Below are 14,590 nucleotides of genomic sequence, written 5' to 3'. Positions count from 1 at the left end.
ACAATGAAGAGAGAGGTTATAGGTTACAGTAGGTTATAAACAGATTGGTCTGGTGGGTAGATCAATGGAATTTAACCCTGATAAATGTGAGGTAATGCATTTGAGTGCAGTTCTGGTTACCGTATAGGAAGGATGTGATTGCAATTGAGGAGGTGCAGAGGACATTCACCAGGATGTTGCCTGGGATGAAGCATTTCAGTTATGAAGAGATACTGGATAAGCTGAGTTTGTTTGCTTTGGTGCAGAAAAGACTGAAGGGGGGACCTGATAGATGTGTATAAGATGATGAGGGCCATGGACTGGGTGAGTAGAATAGTTCCCCTTAGTTGAAGGGTCAATGATAAGAGGGCATAACTTTAAATTGACAGGCAGGAGGTTTAGAGGGGATTTGAGGAAAAAGCATTTTGTCCAGAGGGTTGGGGGGGGTGCATGGTCTGGAATGCCCTGCCTGGCAGGGTAGTTGAGGCAGGAAACATCACAACCTTTAAAAAGTACTGGGATGAGCTCTTGAAGTGTCTTAACATTCAAGGCTATGGGTCTAGTTTGGGAAAGTGGGACTAGGAGAGATTTAGGGATGTTAGTCAATGCAGACTCGATGGACTGAAGGGCTCCTTTCGTAGTGTATGATTCTGTCCACATTATACTGCATCTGCCATACATTTGCCGGATGTAGCGATTGGAACAAGGGGAGGTGCATCTTACCAACTGTGTCACTCTTGGCTGGGGTTGTTAACGTGGGCCAATCAGGGAATCCTGGTATCGCAAACAATGCTTGCTGCTTTTCACTGGCCATCCCTGAATTCGCTGAATGAACTCTATGCGCGTCCACCCACTTTGAATAGGTATCCACGATCACCAAGAACATTGAGTCCATGAAAGGACCCGCATAGTCAATGTGTAACTGAGTCCAAGATTTACCTCATCCTTCCCACGGGTGGAGTTCAGTCAGAATGTGGTGCTGATCTTTACTTGGGACAATCCCTCTTGCTCCCCATAGTAATATGCCATTCTCTATGGTGATTTGGTCTCACTGGGTTTCAATTCTGGTTGTGATGGCCCTTTTGTTACCCTCATCACCACCAGCTCTTTTAGTTTTGCCAGGCCGGGATCTTTTTGTGTCCCCACTCTGATATTGTCAGCGGTGATCAGAAGAGTGTCCAAAAGTGACCGTCACACCAGAGGGTCTTATAAATCCGGAAGGAAGCAGAACACCAACGCTTCGTTTAGTGGTCGCACAGAAGAGGTTACCTAGAAGGGTAACAAAACATCTGCACACCACAGACATCCGGCTCGGCGAGCTAATGAACAACTGCATCCAAAACCCGAGCTACAAATTTTTGCTAAGTCCTTAAAGTGACCCACTTATTTCTACTCTTTGTTTCCTGTCTGCTAACCAGTTCTCTTTCCACGTCAGTACATAATCCCCAATCCCATATCCTTTAATTTTACCCTTATGTGGGACCTTATTGAAAGTCTTCTGAGAGTCCAAATAAACCACATCCATTGGCTCACCCTGATCAACTCCACAAGTTACATCCTCAAAGAATTCCAGTGGATTGGTCATGCGTGATTTCCCTTTTGTAAATCCATACTGACTGTGCCTGATCCCACCACTGCTTTCTAAGTGTTCTGCTATTAAATCTTTGATAATGGCCTTTAGCATTTTCCCCACTACTGACATTAAGCTAACTGGTTTATAATTCCCAGATTTCTCTCTTCTTGCCATTGTTTTTTAAATAGAGAGGTCACATTAGCTACCTGTTCTGGAGGCTGTAGAATCTTGGAAGATGATCACCTACATTTTGAGTCTAAGTCATTGATTTATACCATGAACAGCAAGGCCCGCAATACTGAGCCCAGTGACATCATTGGGAACAGCCTTCCTATTGCAAAAACACCCATCAAATCATGGGCCTTCATTTCCTGTCACCGAACCAGTTTTAGATCCAACTTGCCACTTTCTGTTGGATCCCACAAGTTCTCATTTTCTGAGCAGCTTGCTATAGAAACCTGTCAAAGACCCTGCTATAGACCATAGAAACTACACATTGCTCCCCCTTCAGAAAGTTACATCAAGTCCCTTAAATCCATGCTGACTGTTATAATTCATTTTTAAGTTAAGATTAATCCCTTTTTCGGAGTGTTTCCCGATCATTTTCCCACTATTGAGGGTACAAATGGAATTGTCTTTCCTCAGGCCCCGCAGTCCCTCAGCAGCAGGCCATAGCAGACAGAATTGGAAAATTTTAGTCATTACCTCTGCTGTTCTGTCCTGTGTTCCTCTTCGCAGCCTGGGATACATTTCATCTGGGTCAGGTGGCTTTTTCAAATCTCAAAAGTACTAAACCTCCTCACATTTCCTCTCCAGCTGTGTTTATATCAATAATTTCACAATTCTCCTCCCGAAGCACGATACCTGCACTGTGTCTCCTTCTCTTCATTCAGTTATGGGGTCTGGGCATCACTAATTGATCCAGCATTTATTGCCCTTGAGAAGGTGGTAAATGAGCTGCCTTCTTGAACCGCTGTAGTCCATGTGCTGTAGGGAGGGAATTCCAGTTTTTGACCCAGCGACAGTGAAGGAATGGCATATATTTCCCAGTCTGTCTGCTTTTGTGTGACTCCAAACCCACACCATCACCAGGCAAAACATGCAGGGAAACTATTGGACATAAAGGCTGACAAGTCCCCAGAGCTGGATACCCATATTGTAGTGGTTTAGAAATGATGGCACAGCTAGTGGATGCATTGGTTATAATTGCCCAAAATTCCTTAGATTCCTGAAGGCATCTGAAGGATTGGAAAATAGCAAATGTAGCCTTCATTCAAGAAGAGGGGAAGGCTGAAAGCTGGATGCTATCATTAGCCTAGTGTCTGTGGTCAGGAAATTGATCATATCCATAATTAAGGAGGTTGTAGCAGGATAATTAAAAGTTCATAAATGTGATCAGGCAGAGTCGACATGGTTTTGTGAAAAGGAAATCATGTTTTACTAATTGAATATATCCCTTTCAAAAGAAAGGGGGGTCATGGAGACAGCCAAATCCTGCTGTATCCCCATGGCAATGCCCTGACCAATCAGATTCTCCTGCCTGCTCTGTGAATTAATATTGACAGTTAACTGTTCTTGCTGCATCTCCATGGCAATTATAGCCCAACCAATCAGCAAGGTCTTCTCATTTTGTTTAAAATGGTGTCTCCTTTTTTGTTCTCTTCAAGGTTTGTGTCTGAGCCCTGATGAATGTAAGATGAAGAAAAGTTCAATTTCTAGCAATGTTTAATTTCATTGAGCATTTATTGAATTAATCTATTAGCATTTCTAATGGAGTAACATCCATGGTGGATTGAGGGGAACAGATAGACGTGCTTGGATTTCCAAAAGGTGTTTGAGAACATGCTGTGTCAAAGAGTCCTGTTTAAGATAACAGCACGTGGTTGAGGAGATAATGTGATGGCATGGACAGAGGATTGGTTAGCTAGCAGGAAGCGGACAGTGAGGAGAAATGGGTCCTTTTGGGATTGGCCAGTTGTAACCAGTGGAATGCTACAGGGATCAGTGCCTGGTCATCAACTGTTTACAATCTAGGTCAATGTGTCAGGGAAGACAGAACACATGGTATCCAGGTTTGTCAATGGGACTAAGAGATGGGAATTGCCAAGATGAACTAGAGAGGCTGTGAAGGGATATAGTCAGGTTAAGTGAGTGGGTAGATGGAGAAGAATGCAGGACGTTTCCATTTTGGCGGGAAGAATAGAAAAACTGCTTAGACAAAGAGGAATTACAAGGCCCGAGGAATCAAGGTGTCCTGCTGCATAAGTCAGATGAAGTGAGAATGCAGCTATAGAGAGTAATTCGGAAGGATAATGGAATGCTGTTGATTGTGAGCAGGATGGAATATAAACGTAGAGAAGCTTCACTCCAGCTGTACATGCCCTTGGTTTGACCCTATCTGGAGGACTGTCTACTCGTGATTTGGAAAAGGATATAATTATGCACAAAGCAGTTCAGAGGAAATTCATTTGACTCATTCTTGGGGTGATTGGCTAATGAAGAAAGGGTTACAAAGGTTAGACTTAAGTTTAGGAAAATGAAATGTGGTCTTTTTGCAAAGTATAAAATCTCTAAGAAACCAGACAGGGTAGACTGTGGAGGATGTTTACTCTTGTAGGGAGCCTAAAACTAAATGACACTGTTTAAGAATAAGCATCTCTTTCAATTCAGAGACGAGGGTGGTTAGAGAGTTCTATTCCTCTGAGGGTAGTGAAGGCTGGAGTGTGTTTGATAGATTAAGGTAGAAAAGGGAGTTGGGCATCATGGGGTTGTGTCGGTGGGAGGATGATTTAAGTAAGTGGAGATGAGACCACACCTAGATCAAGCATGATCCTATTGAATAGTGGAGCAGGCTGGTAAAGCTGCAGGCCTACTCCTGTTCCTAGCCTAGGTGTTGCTATGTGGTTGACTCTGAATTGGCTTACTTGGTAAGCCACTCTGTTCAAGGGCAATTAAGGATGGGCATTAAGTGTTGCCACATGCCAAGAAATAAATAGCGGAGAGAAAGCAAAATCATCTCAACCCGTATGGAGTTTTGTCTCCTTACTTAATGAAGGATGTGATTACATTAGAAACAGTTCAGGAAGAGTTTACATAATTGATTCCTGCAGTGAGAAGTGTTATCATAGAATCATAGAATTGTTATGATGTCGAAGCAGCCTATTGTGCCTGCATTGGTTCTATAACCCAGTGCCAATCTCCTGCTTTTTGCCCCCTGTCTCTGCACACCATTTCTATCCAAATATCCATCCAACACCCTCTTGAAATGGCCCAGTTGAACCTGCCACAGTATTTCCAGGCATTGACCTCATTTACAGGGCAAGATGGACAGGTTGGGCCAGTATCCATTGGAGTTTAGTGAGAGATGATCTGATTGAAACACAATGGACTTTAGAGAAGCCTTTGCCAAGGTTCTGTATGGTGGACTAATTAGTAAAGTTAGATCACATGGGATTCAGGGAGAGCTTGCCAATTGGATACACATTTGGCTTGTCAGTTGGAGAAAGAGGGTGATGGTAGAGGGTTGTTTTTCGGACTGGAGGCCTATGACCAGGGATGTTCCACAGGGATCGGTGCTGGGTGCACAGCTGTTCGTCATTTATATAAAAAATTTGGATGAGAATTAAGGAGGCATGGTTAGTAAGTTTGCGGATGACACCAAAATTTATGGTATAATAGACAGTGAAGAAGGTTATCTAAGATTAAAAAGGGATCTTGGTCAACTGGGCCAATGGGTTGAGGCATGGCAGATAGAGTTTAATTTGGATAAATGTGAGGTATTGCATTTTGGTAAAACAAACAAGGGCAGGACTTAATGGTAAGGCCCTGGATAGTGTTGTCAAAGAGAGAGACCTGGGGGTTCATGTACATAATCTTTGAAAGTTCCGTCACAGGTAGACAAGGTGGTTAAGAAGGCATTTAGCACGCTTGCCTTCATTGGTTACATCATTGAGTATAGGAGTTGGTCATCATATTGAGATTGCACAGAACCTTGGTGAGGCCACTTTTGGTGTCTGTGTACAGTTCTGGAAGCCCTGCTAAAGGAAGGATATTATTAAATTGGAGAAGGTTCAGAAAAGATTTATAGGATGTTGCCAGGATGGGAAGGTTTGAGTCAGAAGGATAGATAGGCTGGATTGCTGGGACTTTTTTTTCACTGGAGCATAGGGAGTTGAAAGGTGACCTCAAAGAGGATTATAAAATCACGAGGGGCATAGATAAGGTGAATAACAAAGGTCCTTTCCCTAGCGTAGGTGAGTTCAAAAACTAGGGGGCCTATTTTTAAGATGAGAGGAAGAAGATTGTAGAAGGGGCCTGTGAGCCAACTTTTTCACACAGAAGGTGAAATGAATTTTTTGACCTTGTCCACCCCTGTCCAACACCGGCCCCTCCACATTGTGGAATGAACTGCCAGAGGAAGTTATAGATCCAGCTACAGGTATAACATTTAAAAGACATTTGGATACGTTTAGAAGGATATGGGCCAAATGCAGGCAAGTGGGACTAGTTTAATTTGAGAAACTTAGTCGGCATGAACGAGTTGGACCAAAGGGTCTCTTTCGGCGCAGTATAACTCTATGACATACGATCTAATTTGACAGGGTGGATGCTGAGAGGATGTTCCCCCTCATGGCAGAAAGAGTACAATAAAGGGACGTCATTTAAGAAGAAAGGTCTCCCATTCAAAAGGTTTCTTTTAAAATTCTCTTAGAGGGTCAGGAGCATGTGGAATTCTCAATGACAGAGTGCACTAGAATCTGGGTCATAAGTATTTGCAGGACTGAGTTATAGACCTTTTAAATGACCAGGTCATCAAGGGTTGCAGTTGGTGGAGGGGTGGGGGGAGAGGTGGGAGGGGGGGTTGGGGAGAAGGCAGGAAAGTGGATGTTGAGATTGAGATCAGTCAGGATCTTGTCAAATGGCAGAGGTCTGGTGTGACAAGCGTAGTTATCCCTGGAGAGTCTGTAGGCCTCAGGCACTCATGATATGTCAAAGCTGTGGGCACTGATGGTTGATCACAATTAGCTTGGCATTAGTATCATATGAAGGCTCCACTTTTATCAAAGGTATTCCCTGTTCCCTGTTCATTAAACATTAGGCTGTTTTAATGATACAAGGAGGGGCCATAATTGGTATTTCACAGTAAAAGTTATAAAGGAACACCTTTCTGTGATCTGTGAGCCACACAGGGCCTAGAGTGTACGCATTATCTCTCCACAACACAACATCTTCGAATTTTAAATCTGCTGTGAATGTTTGATTGGTGTTAGAGCTTTGAGGGGTGTTTGTTATTTTTTAGGTTGGCTTAATTTGGTTCTTTTCAAAAGGGGTCGAAGAAGAGCATCACTCTGTGGCATTCCCTCCTGCTACTATTCCCCCCCACCCCCCAACAAGTCCACCCACTCCTTGAGGGGGGTCTCCATTAGGGGTGTCACATACAGCGGCCCCATACAACAAATGGGTAAGATGTTTCGTGGATTTCAAAGCTGCCTATGTTTTCCACATCTTTGAGGAATCTGATGACGCAAAGATAGGTAGGAAAGTGAGCCATGAAGAGGACATTAGGAACCTATAAAGTGATATACATAGGTTATGTGTGTAGGCGAAGATCTCACAAATGGGGTAGAATGAGGCAAAGTGGAAAATTATTCATTTTGTCATAAAGAATATCAAAGAAGCTTATTATCAAACAGGGAGAGGCTGCAGAGCTCTGAGATGCAGAGAGATCTGGGTGAACTAGTGCATGAATCACAGAAGGTTAGTATGCAAGTCCATCAAGTAACCAGGAAAACTCAGAAGGTTATGGGCAGTATTGTAGAACAGAGAGCCCTGGGGTTCAGGTACAGAATTCTCTGAACTTTGCATCACAGGTTGACAGAGTGGCTAAGAAGGTGTTTAGCATGCTTGACTTCATAGCTCAGACCTTTGAGAATAGGAGTTGGGAAGTCATGTTGAGGTCGTACAGGACGTTGGTGAGACCTCTTCTGGAATACTATGTCCAATTCTGGTCGCTCTTTTATAGGAAGGATATTATTAAGCTGGAGAGGGTTCAGAAGAGATTTACCAGGATGCTGCTGAGAAGGGAGGGTTTCAGTTATAAGGAGAAGCTGGATAGGCTGGGACTTTTTTCACTGGAGGGAAGAAGGCTGAAGGGTGACCTTATAGAGATTTGTAAAATCATGAGCGGCATAAATAAGGTGAATGGCAGGTGCCTTTTCCCCAGGGTAGGGGATTTCAAGGCTAAAGGGCATATTTTTAAGATGAGAGGAGAAAAATTTAAAAAAGAAATGAGGGGCAATTTTTACACAGGGTGGTTTGTGTGTGGAATGAACTTCCAGAGAAATTGGAAGTTGCAGTTATAATGTTTAAAAGACATTTAGATAAGTACATGAATAAGAAATGTTTGGAGGGATATGGGCCAAACGCAGGCAGGTGGGACTAGTTTAGTTTATGGTTGACATGGACTAGCTGGACAGAAGGGTCTGTTTCCATGCAGTATGACTCTTTGACTCCAAATCTTAATGTGAGGGGAATTGAATACAAGAGTAGGGAGGTTATGCTTCAGTTGTACAGGGCATTGGTGAGGCCACATCTGGAGTTCTGTGTACAGTACTGGTCACTGTATGTATGTATGGATGTTAATACATTGGAAATAATTTAGAGAAGGTTTACTAGACTAATACCTGGGATGGATGGGTTGTGTTATGGAAAAAGTTAGGTAGGTTAGGCTTATATGCTCTGGAGTTTAGAAGAAGTCAGGGGAGACTTGGTTGAATCATAGACTGGGTGGATGTGGAAAAGATGTTTCCTTTTGTGGAGCATATCTGGAACTAGTGGTCATTGTTTAAAAATCAGGGCTAACCCATTTAAGACAGAGGTGAGGAGAAATGTTTGTTTCTCTCAGAGGGTTGAGAGAATGGCAGTGGATATTTTTAAGCCAGAGGTCGATAGATTCTTGATTGCCAAGGGGGATGAAAGGTTATTGGGGATGTGCAGGAATGTAGAGTTGAGGTCAGAATCAAATCAGCCACGGTCTTTATTAAATGACAGGTGGGCCCAAGTGGTCCACTCTTGTCCTTTGTTTCTCTGGTTGAAATCCATGGAAATATGAGTCTGCGCAAGGTTGCAGCTTCCGTAGGGTGGGGGTGTCCAAAACTAGGGGGACAAGGATGGAAAAGAGTACAACTGGGTGAGAAGGGTCTTTGATTATGTTCGTTGCCTTCCTGAGGTAGTGAGAAGTACAGACAGAGTCAATGGAAGGAAGGCTAGTTTTTTAGTGATGGACTGGGCTGTGTTCACGACTCTCTGTAGTTTCTTAAGGTCTTGGGAAGAGCAGTTGCCACACTATGTTGTGATATTTCCAGGTAGGATGTTTTCTATGGTGCATCTATAAAAATTGGTAAGAGTCCACCCATCTGCCTTTCCTCGCGGCCTACTTTTTCAAAATGTCATATAATAAATGACAGGAATTCTGTTCTGATTGAAAGGAAAGACGGAAAGTGCTGCGAGAGATAGAGGAAGCACAAAAGATTGGAAACATTGCAGAAATCAACAAAGGATGACCAAGCATTTAGGAAGAATGAGAAAATAGAATATAAGATAATATGATATAAACATACAATACAATAGAGTATAATATATAATACAAGAATTCAAAAACAGACAGTAAGTCTCTCGAACTCCAGGTTTTGTAACTCAAACAGCAATATATGATGTTTGTTATCCCACAGCTGGAGTACTGTGTGCAACTGTGGTCACTACGCTGTAGGAAGGATGTGATTGCACTAGAGGGGGTGCAGAGGTGATTCACCAGGGTATGACCTGGAATGGAGTGCATATGAAGAGAAGTTGTATAAGCTCAGAGGTAACATGCTATGGAGCTGGAGGAACATCGCAAGCCAGGCAGTATCAGAGGAGCAGGAAAGTTGATGTTTCAGGTTGAGACCCCTCTTCAACTTTCCTGCTCCACTGATGCTGCCTGGCCTGCTGTGCTCCTCCAGTTCCACACTGTGTTACCTCTGACTCCAGCGTCAGCAGTTCTTGCTATCTCTGAGTAATGTATAAGCTCAGGTTGTTTTCTTCAGAGGGCTAAGGGAGGACCAGAGTGAAGTGTACAGTTTTAGAAGGCAGATTTAGGTTAGAAGGGGAGGAAAGTTCCCCCTTATCAGAGGGACATAGATTTAAGGTAATGGGCAGGAGGTTTAGACGAGATGTGAGGAAAAACCCAGAGGGTGGCGGGAATCTGGAACTCACTGCCCGTCAGTGTGGTAGAGGCAGAAACCCTCATAACATTGAAGAATTATTTAGATGTTCACTTGTGATACCAAGGCATACAGGGCTGTGGGCCAAGTGCTGGAGAATGGGATTAGAATAAATGGATATATGATGACCCCAGTAAGGACACAATGGGCCAAAGGGCCTGTTTCTGTGCTGTAAAAAAAAATTGTGACTCTATGACTTGTATGCAGGGACCCGCTGTTTTGTAGGTAAACTCATTGATGAGATGAAGATAGGCAGGAAAGCATGGTATGTGGAGGATACAGAGAGGGTGCAAAGGGATAGTGATTTAAAAAAGGGAGATACAGTATAATGTGGAAAATTGTGAACTTTTCCCCTTTGGAAGGTAGAATAGAAAAGCAGAATATTTATTTGAATGGAGGGAGATTGCAGAATGCTGCAGCGCAGAGAGATCTGGGTGGTCTAGTACAAGGGTTGTCAGAAGTTAGCACACAGGCACAGGAAGTAATTAGGAAGGCAAATGTAACACTGGCCTTTATTGCAAGCAGGATGGAGTCTAAAAGGTCTTGCTACAATTGTACAAGGGCATTGGCGGGCCCACAGCTGGAGTAAGTACTGTATGTTTTTTCGATATCCTTATTTGAGGGGGTTTCACCAGCATTGGAAGAAGTTCAGAGCAGCTTCACTTGACTGATCCAAGGGATGAAAGGGTCTTATTTTGAGGAAGGGTTAGGCCTGTACTCATTGGAGTTCAGAAGAATGAGAGGTGATTGTATTGGAATAGACAAGATCCTGAGAGGATTTGACATGGTAATATGGTGAAAGGAGGTATCCCCTTGCACACAGATGGGAACTAGGGGATACATAGGAACACGGAAGATAGGAGCAGGAGGAGGCCATTTGGCCCTTTGAGCCTGCTCTGCCATCCGCCATGATCATGGCTGATCATCCAACTCAATAGCTTAATCCTGCTTTCTCCCCATAACTTTTGATCCCATTTGCCCCAAGTGCTATATCTAGTCACCTCTTGAATACATTCAATGTTTTGGCATCAACTACTTCCTGTGGTAATGAATTCCACAGGCTCACCATTTTTGGGTGAAGACACGTGTCCTCACTTCCATCCTAAATGGTCTACCCCGAATCCTCGTACTGTGACCCCTGGTTCTGGACACACCCACTATCGGGAACATCCTACCTGCATCTACCCTGTCCAGTCCTGTCCAGTCCTGTTGGAATTTTATAACTGTCTATGAGATACCCCCTCATTCATCTGAACTCTAGCGAAAACAATCCCAGCCTAGTCAATCTCTCCTCATACATCAGACTTGCCATCCTTGGAATCAGCCTGGTAAAACTTTGCTGCACTACCTCGAGAACAAGAGCATCCTTCCTCAGAAAAGGATACCAAAACTGCACACAATATTTCAGGTATGTAGTTTAAAAACAGGAGATCTAGGTTTTAAGCTGGAAGGGAGGAGGGATGTCTTGTCTCCAAAGGCCATTGATATTTGGGAGTCCTTTCCCAAGAGAGCAATGGAGGTTGAATACTGAGAAAGGCAGATGATCAATTGATGAGGGAGTTGAGGGGTTATGAGGGGAGCACAATCAGGAGACTGGAATTCAGATCAGCTGTGATCGTATTGTGTGGGAGCAGGCTGAATGGGGCCTAGGCCTGCTCCTGATTCACACACTGTCAATTTGAAATCCTGTAACATCCCTATTCACCATTCACAATTGGGTCTTGGTACATTGGAAAGACCATAAGAAGTAGGAACTGCCCCTCGAGCCTGCTCCACCATTCAAAAGGATCATGGCTGATCACGTCCACCTTCCTGCCCTTTCCCCGTAACCCTCGATCCCCCGACTGATCAAGAATCTATCAATCTCAGCCTTAAATAGATACAAGGACTCTGCCCCCACAGCTCTCAGTGGTTAGGAGTTACAAAGACTCTCAATCCTCTGAGTGAAGAAATTCCTCCCCATCTCAGTCTTGAATTGGTGCCCCTTTATTCTGAGACTACACCCTCTGCTCCTAAATTTTCCCAATGGGGGGAAACATCCTCCCAGCATTTACCCTGTCAAACCCCTTCAGAATCCTGTATGTTTCAATGAGATTACCTCTCATTCTTCTAAACTCCAGTGAGTAGAGTCCCAGCCTGTTTAGCCTTTGCTCATAAGACAAACCCTCTATACCAGGGATCATCCGAATGAACCTTCTCTGTGCTGTCTGCAATGAAATAACATTCTTCCTTAAATAAAGGGACCAAAACTGCTGACAGTGCTCCAGATGTGGTCTCACCAGCACCTTGTACACTTTCAATAAGACTTCCCTACTCTTATACCCCAATCCCCGTTAACATAAAGGCAAACATTCTGTTGGCCTTCTTGATTACCTGCTGCGTTCTGTACGTTAGCTTTCTGTGTTTTGTGCTCAGGTAACGCTGAGCCCGTTTGTGTGGCAGCTTTATGCAGCTTTCCTCCATTTGAATAATTCACTGCTCTTTCGTTCTCCCTTCCAAAATGAACAGCTTTGCATTTTCCTCCATTTGCCAATTTTTTACCCACTGACTCGGGCTATCATTATGCCGGTGTAAGCTGTTTGTATTCCCCTCGCAGCCAGTTTCTCCACCTACTGCAGTGTCATTGGCAAATTCGTCTGCAGCACATTCACTTCCTCCCTCCAAGACATCCATGTATATTGTAAACAGTTGTGTTTCCAGCACTGATCCCTGTGGAACCCCATTGGTGACAGGTTGCCAACCTGCAGAGGAGAGTAGGAAACAGGACATGACCATCCTGGCACAGGCCAGACGCCCCCCCCACTCAGTTCTGAGGAACCTGTGATGTAAGCCCCTATTGATGGCGATGCCCACTTTCATGGCTGGCACTGACAGTTCACAGTGACGTTCTGACGGTGTAGGGTGCCAAGGTGGGAGTGAATGTGGTGTGTGCGATCTGTGTCACTGCAACCCCACCTTGCCTCAGTGTGTTGTCATTTCCAGCCCCCAATTCCCCTCCCACCATACAACCCATACTGACATAATACAGCCCAAGACCACGCCTTCTGAGCACCTCAAGGCCCACATTAAACTCCTGACGGCCATTTTGCCCCTTCACCTGCTTCAATAGAAATCTGAATATTTTGGGGGTACTTTTCCTCAGGCTGGGTTGGGAGCTAACACTGGAGATTGGTCTGGTGTTAACACCAACAGACACATCATGTTGTGGAGAGGTTGGTTTTTTACAGCTCATTCACACTGTTAAGCTCACTCGTGTTCTCTCTGTCTCTGTGTGTGTGTGTGTGTGTGTGTGTGTGTGTGGCCTTGTATTGATCTCATAGGGTAATACAGCTCGGAAGCAGACCCTTTGGCCCAACTCATCCATACCGACCAATTTCCCCAAACTAAACTAGTCCCATTTGCCTTTATTAAACCTTTCCTATCTATGTTCCTGTCCAAACATCTTTTAAATGTTGCAACTGTACCTGCCTCTACCACTTCCTCTGGCAGCTGATACCATATATGAACCACCTCTGTGTGAAAAAGTTGCCCCTCAGGTCCCTTTTAAATCTTTTCCCTCTCACCTTAGCCCAATAGTTTTGGACTCCCCTATCCTAGAGAAAAGACCTTTGCTATTCTCCTGATCTATGCCCCTCCTGACTTTATAAACCTCTATAAGATCACCCCTCAGCCTGCTACGCTCCAGAGGAAAAAGTCTCAGCATATCCGGCCTTTCCTTAAAACTCAGTAACATCCTTGTAAATTTTTTCCGGACCCTCTCCAATTTAATAATACCCTTCCTATAACAGAACTGTACACAGTACTGCAACAGTTGGCCTTACCAACATCATCCTGTACAACCTCAACATGACATCTCAACTTCTACACCCACAGGTCTGAGCGATCTCACAACAACTCATCGGGTTTGATCGTTCCTGCAGGTATCGTCCATGAGACTGTGAAGATGGGTTTGGACAATGAGAGTGACCAGATCTCTGGCACATCCTCGGACGAGATCCATTCACCCGTCGGGGTGCGATTGAGAACTCGCCATCACCAACGCATTTCCACAGAGGTACCTCCTGCTTCACCACCTCTGGAAGATTGCAATGGAGATTTGGATTGTTTAGCCCATTGTGTCTGTGTGGACTCGCTGCCCATTCTAACCCCAACTTTCCAGCACCTGGTCCACCGCTTTCAGAACCCCATTGGATAGATCCAAATTGCTTTTCAAGATAGCCTACCTCAACAACCAGACCTGGCAGCGAAATCCAGGAAACAACCGGAAATCGGAAATGGGAATCGCTGGAGAAACTCAGCAGGTCTGGCAGCAACCATGGAGAGAGAGAAAGCAGAATTAATGTTTCGGATCCAGTGATCCTCTTTAGGACACTGAAGGAAGGGTCAGTGGACCTGAAACGTTCCCTCTGCCTTTTCTCTCCACAGATGCTGCCAGCCCTGTTGAGTTTCTCCAGCAATTCCTGTTTTTGTCGACGAATTCCAGAGACCCACCACCTCTGAGGGTGCAGTACTTTTCCTCCTTCCCTCCCCACCTTCCCCCCCCCACCGATCCCACCTATCAATCAGTGCCCCCCTGCCTCACGTAACTTGACCTCTTCACCAGTTCCTCATTATTTTGTACCTCTCAATTAAGTCACCCCTCAGCCTTCTCTGTTCTGAGCAAAAACTACCATAGCCTGTCCAATCTCTCCTCATAGCTGCAATTTTCAAGCTACAACATCGTTGTCAATCACCTCTGTCTTGAGCAATTCTGTCTTCCTCTAGTGAACACAACTGC

The 14,590-nt window shown here is 44.4% G+C and overlaps 1 protein-coding gene across 1 annotated transcript in view; it reads left to right on the top strand.

Moving 5' to 3' along the window:
* LOC109922706 (cyclin-dependent kinase 16-like) overlaps positions 1-14,590 on the top strand; it is an 83,126-nt gene that overhangs the window by 36,846 nt on the left and 31,690 nt on the right. Inside the window, exon 3 of the mRNA XM_048606250.1 lies at positions 13,734-13,867. Coding sequence (XP_048462207.1) covers positions 13,734-13,867 — 134 coding nt within the window. The remainder of the gene's footprint in view (positions 1-13,733; positions 13,868-14,590) is intronic.

The sequence above is a fragment of the Rhincodon typus genome, chromosome 16, assembly GCF_021869965.1.
Source record: "Rhincodon typus isolate 14 chromosome 16, sRhiTyp1.1, whole genome shotgun sequence".
NCBI classification, from domain to species: Eukaryota; Metazoa; Chordata; class Chondrichthyes; order Orectolobiformes; family Rhincodontidae; genus Rhincodon; species Rhincodon typus.
This window is presented reverse-complemented; position numbering and strand designations above follow the sequence as displayed.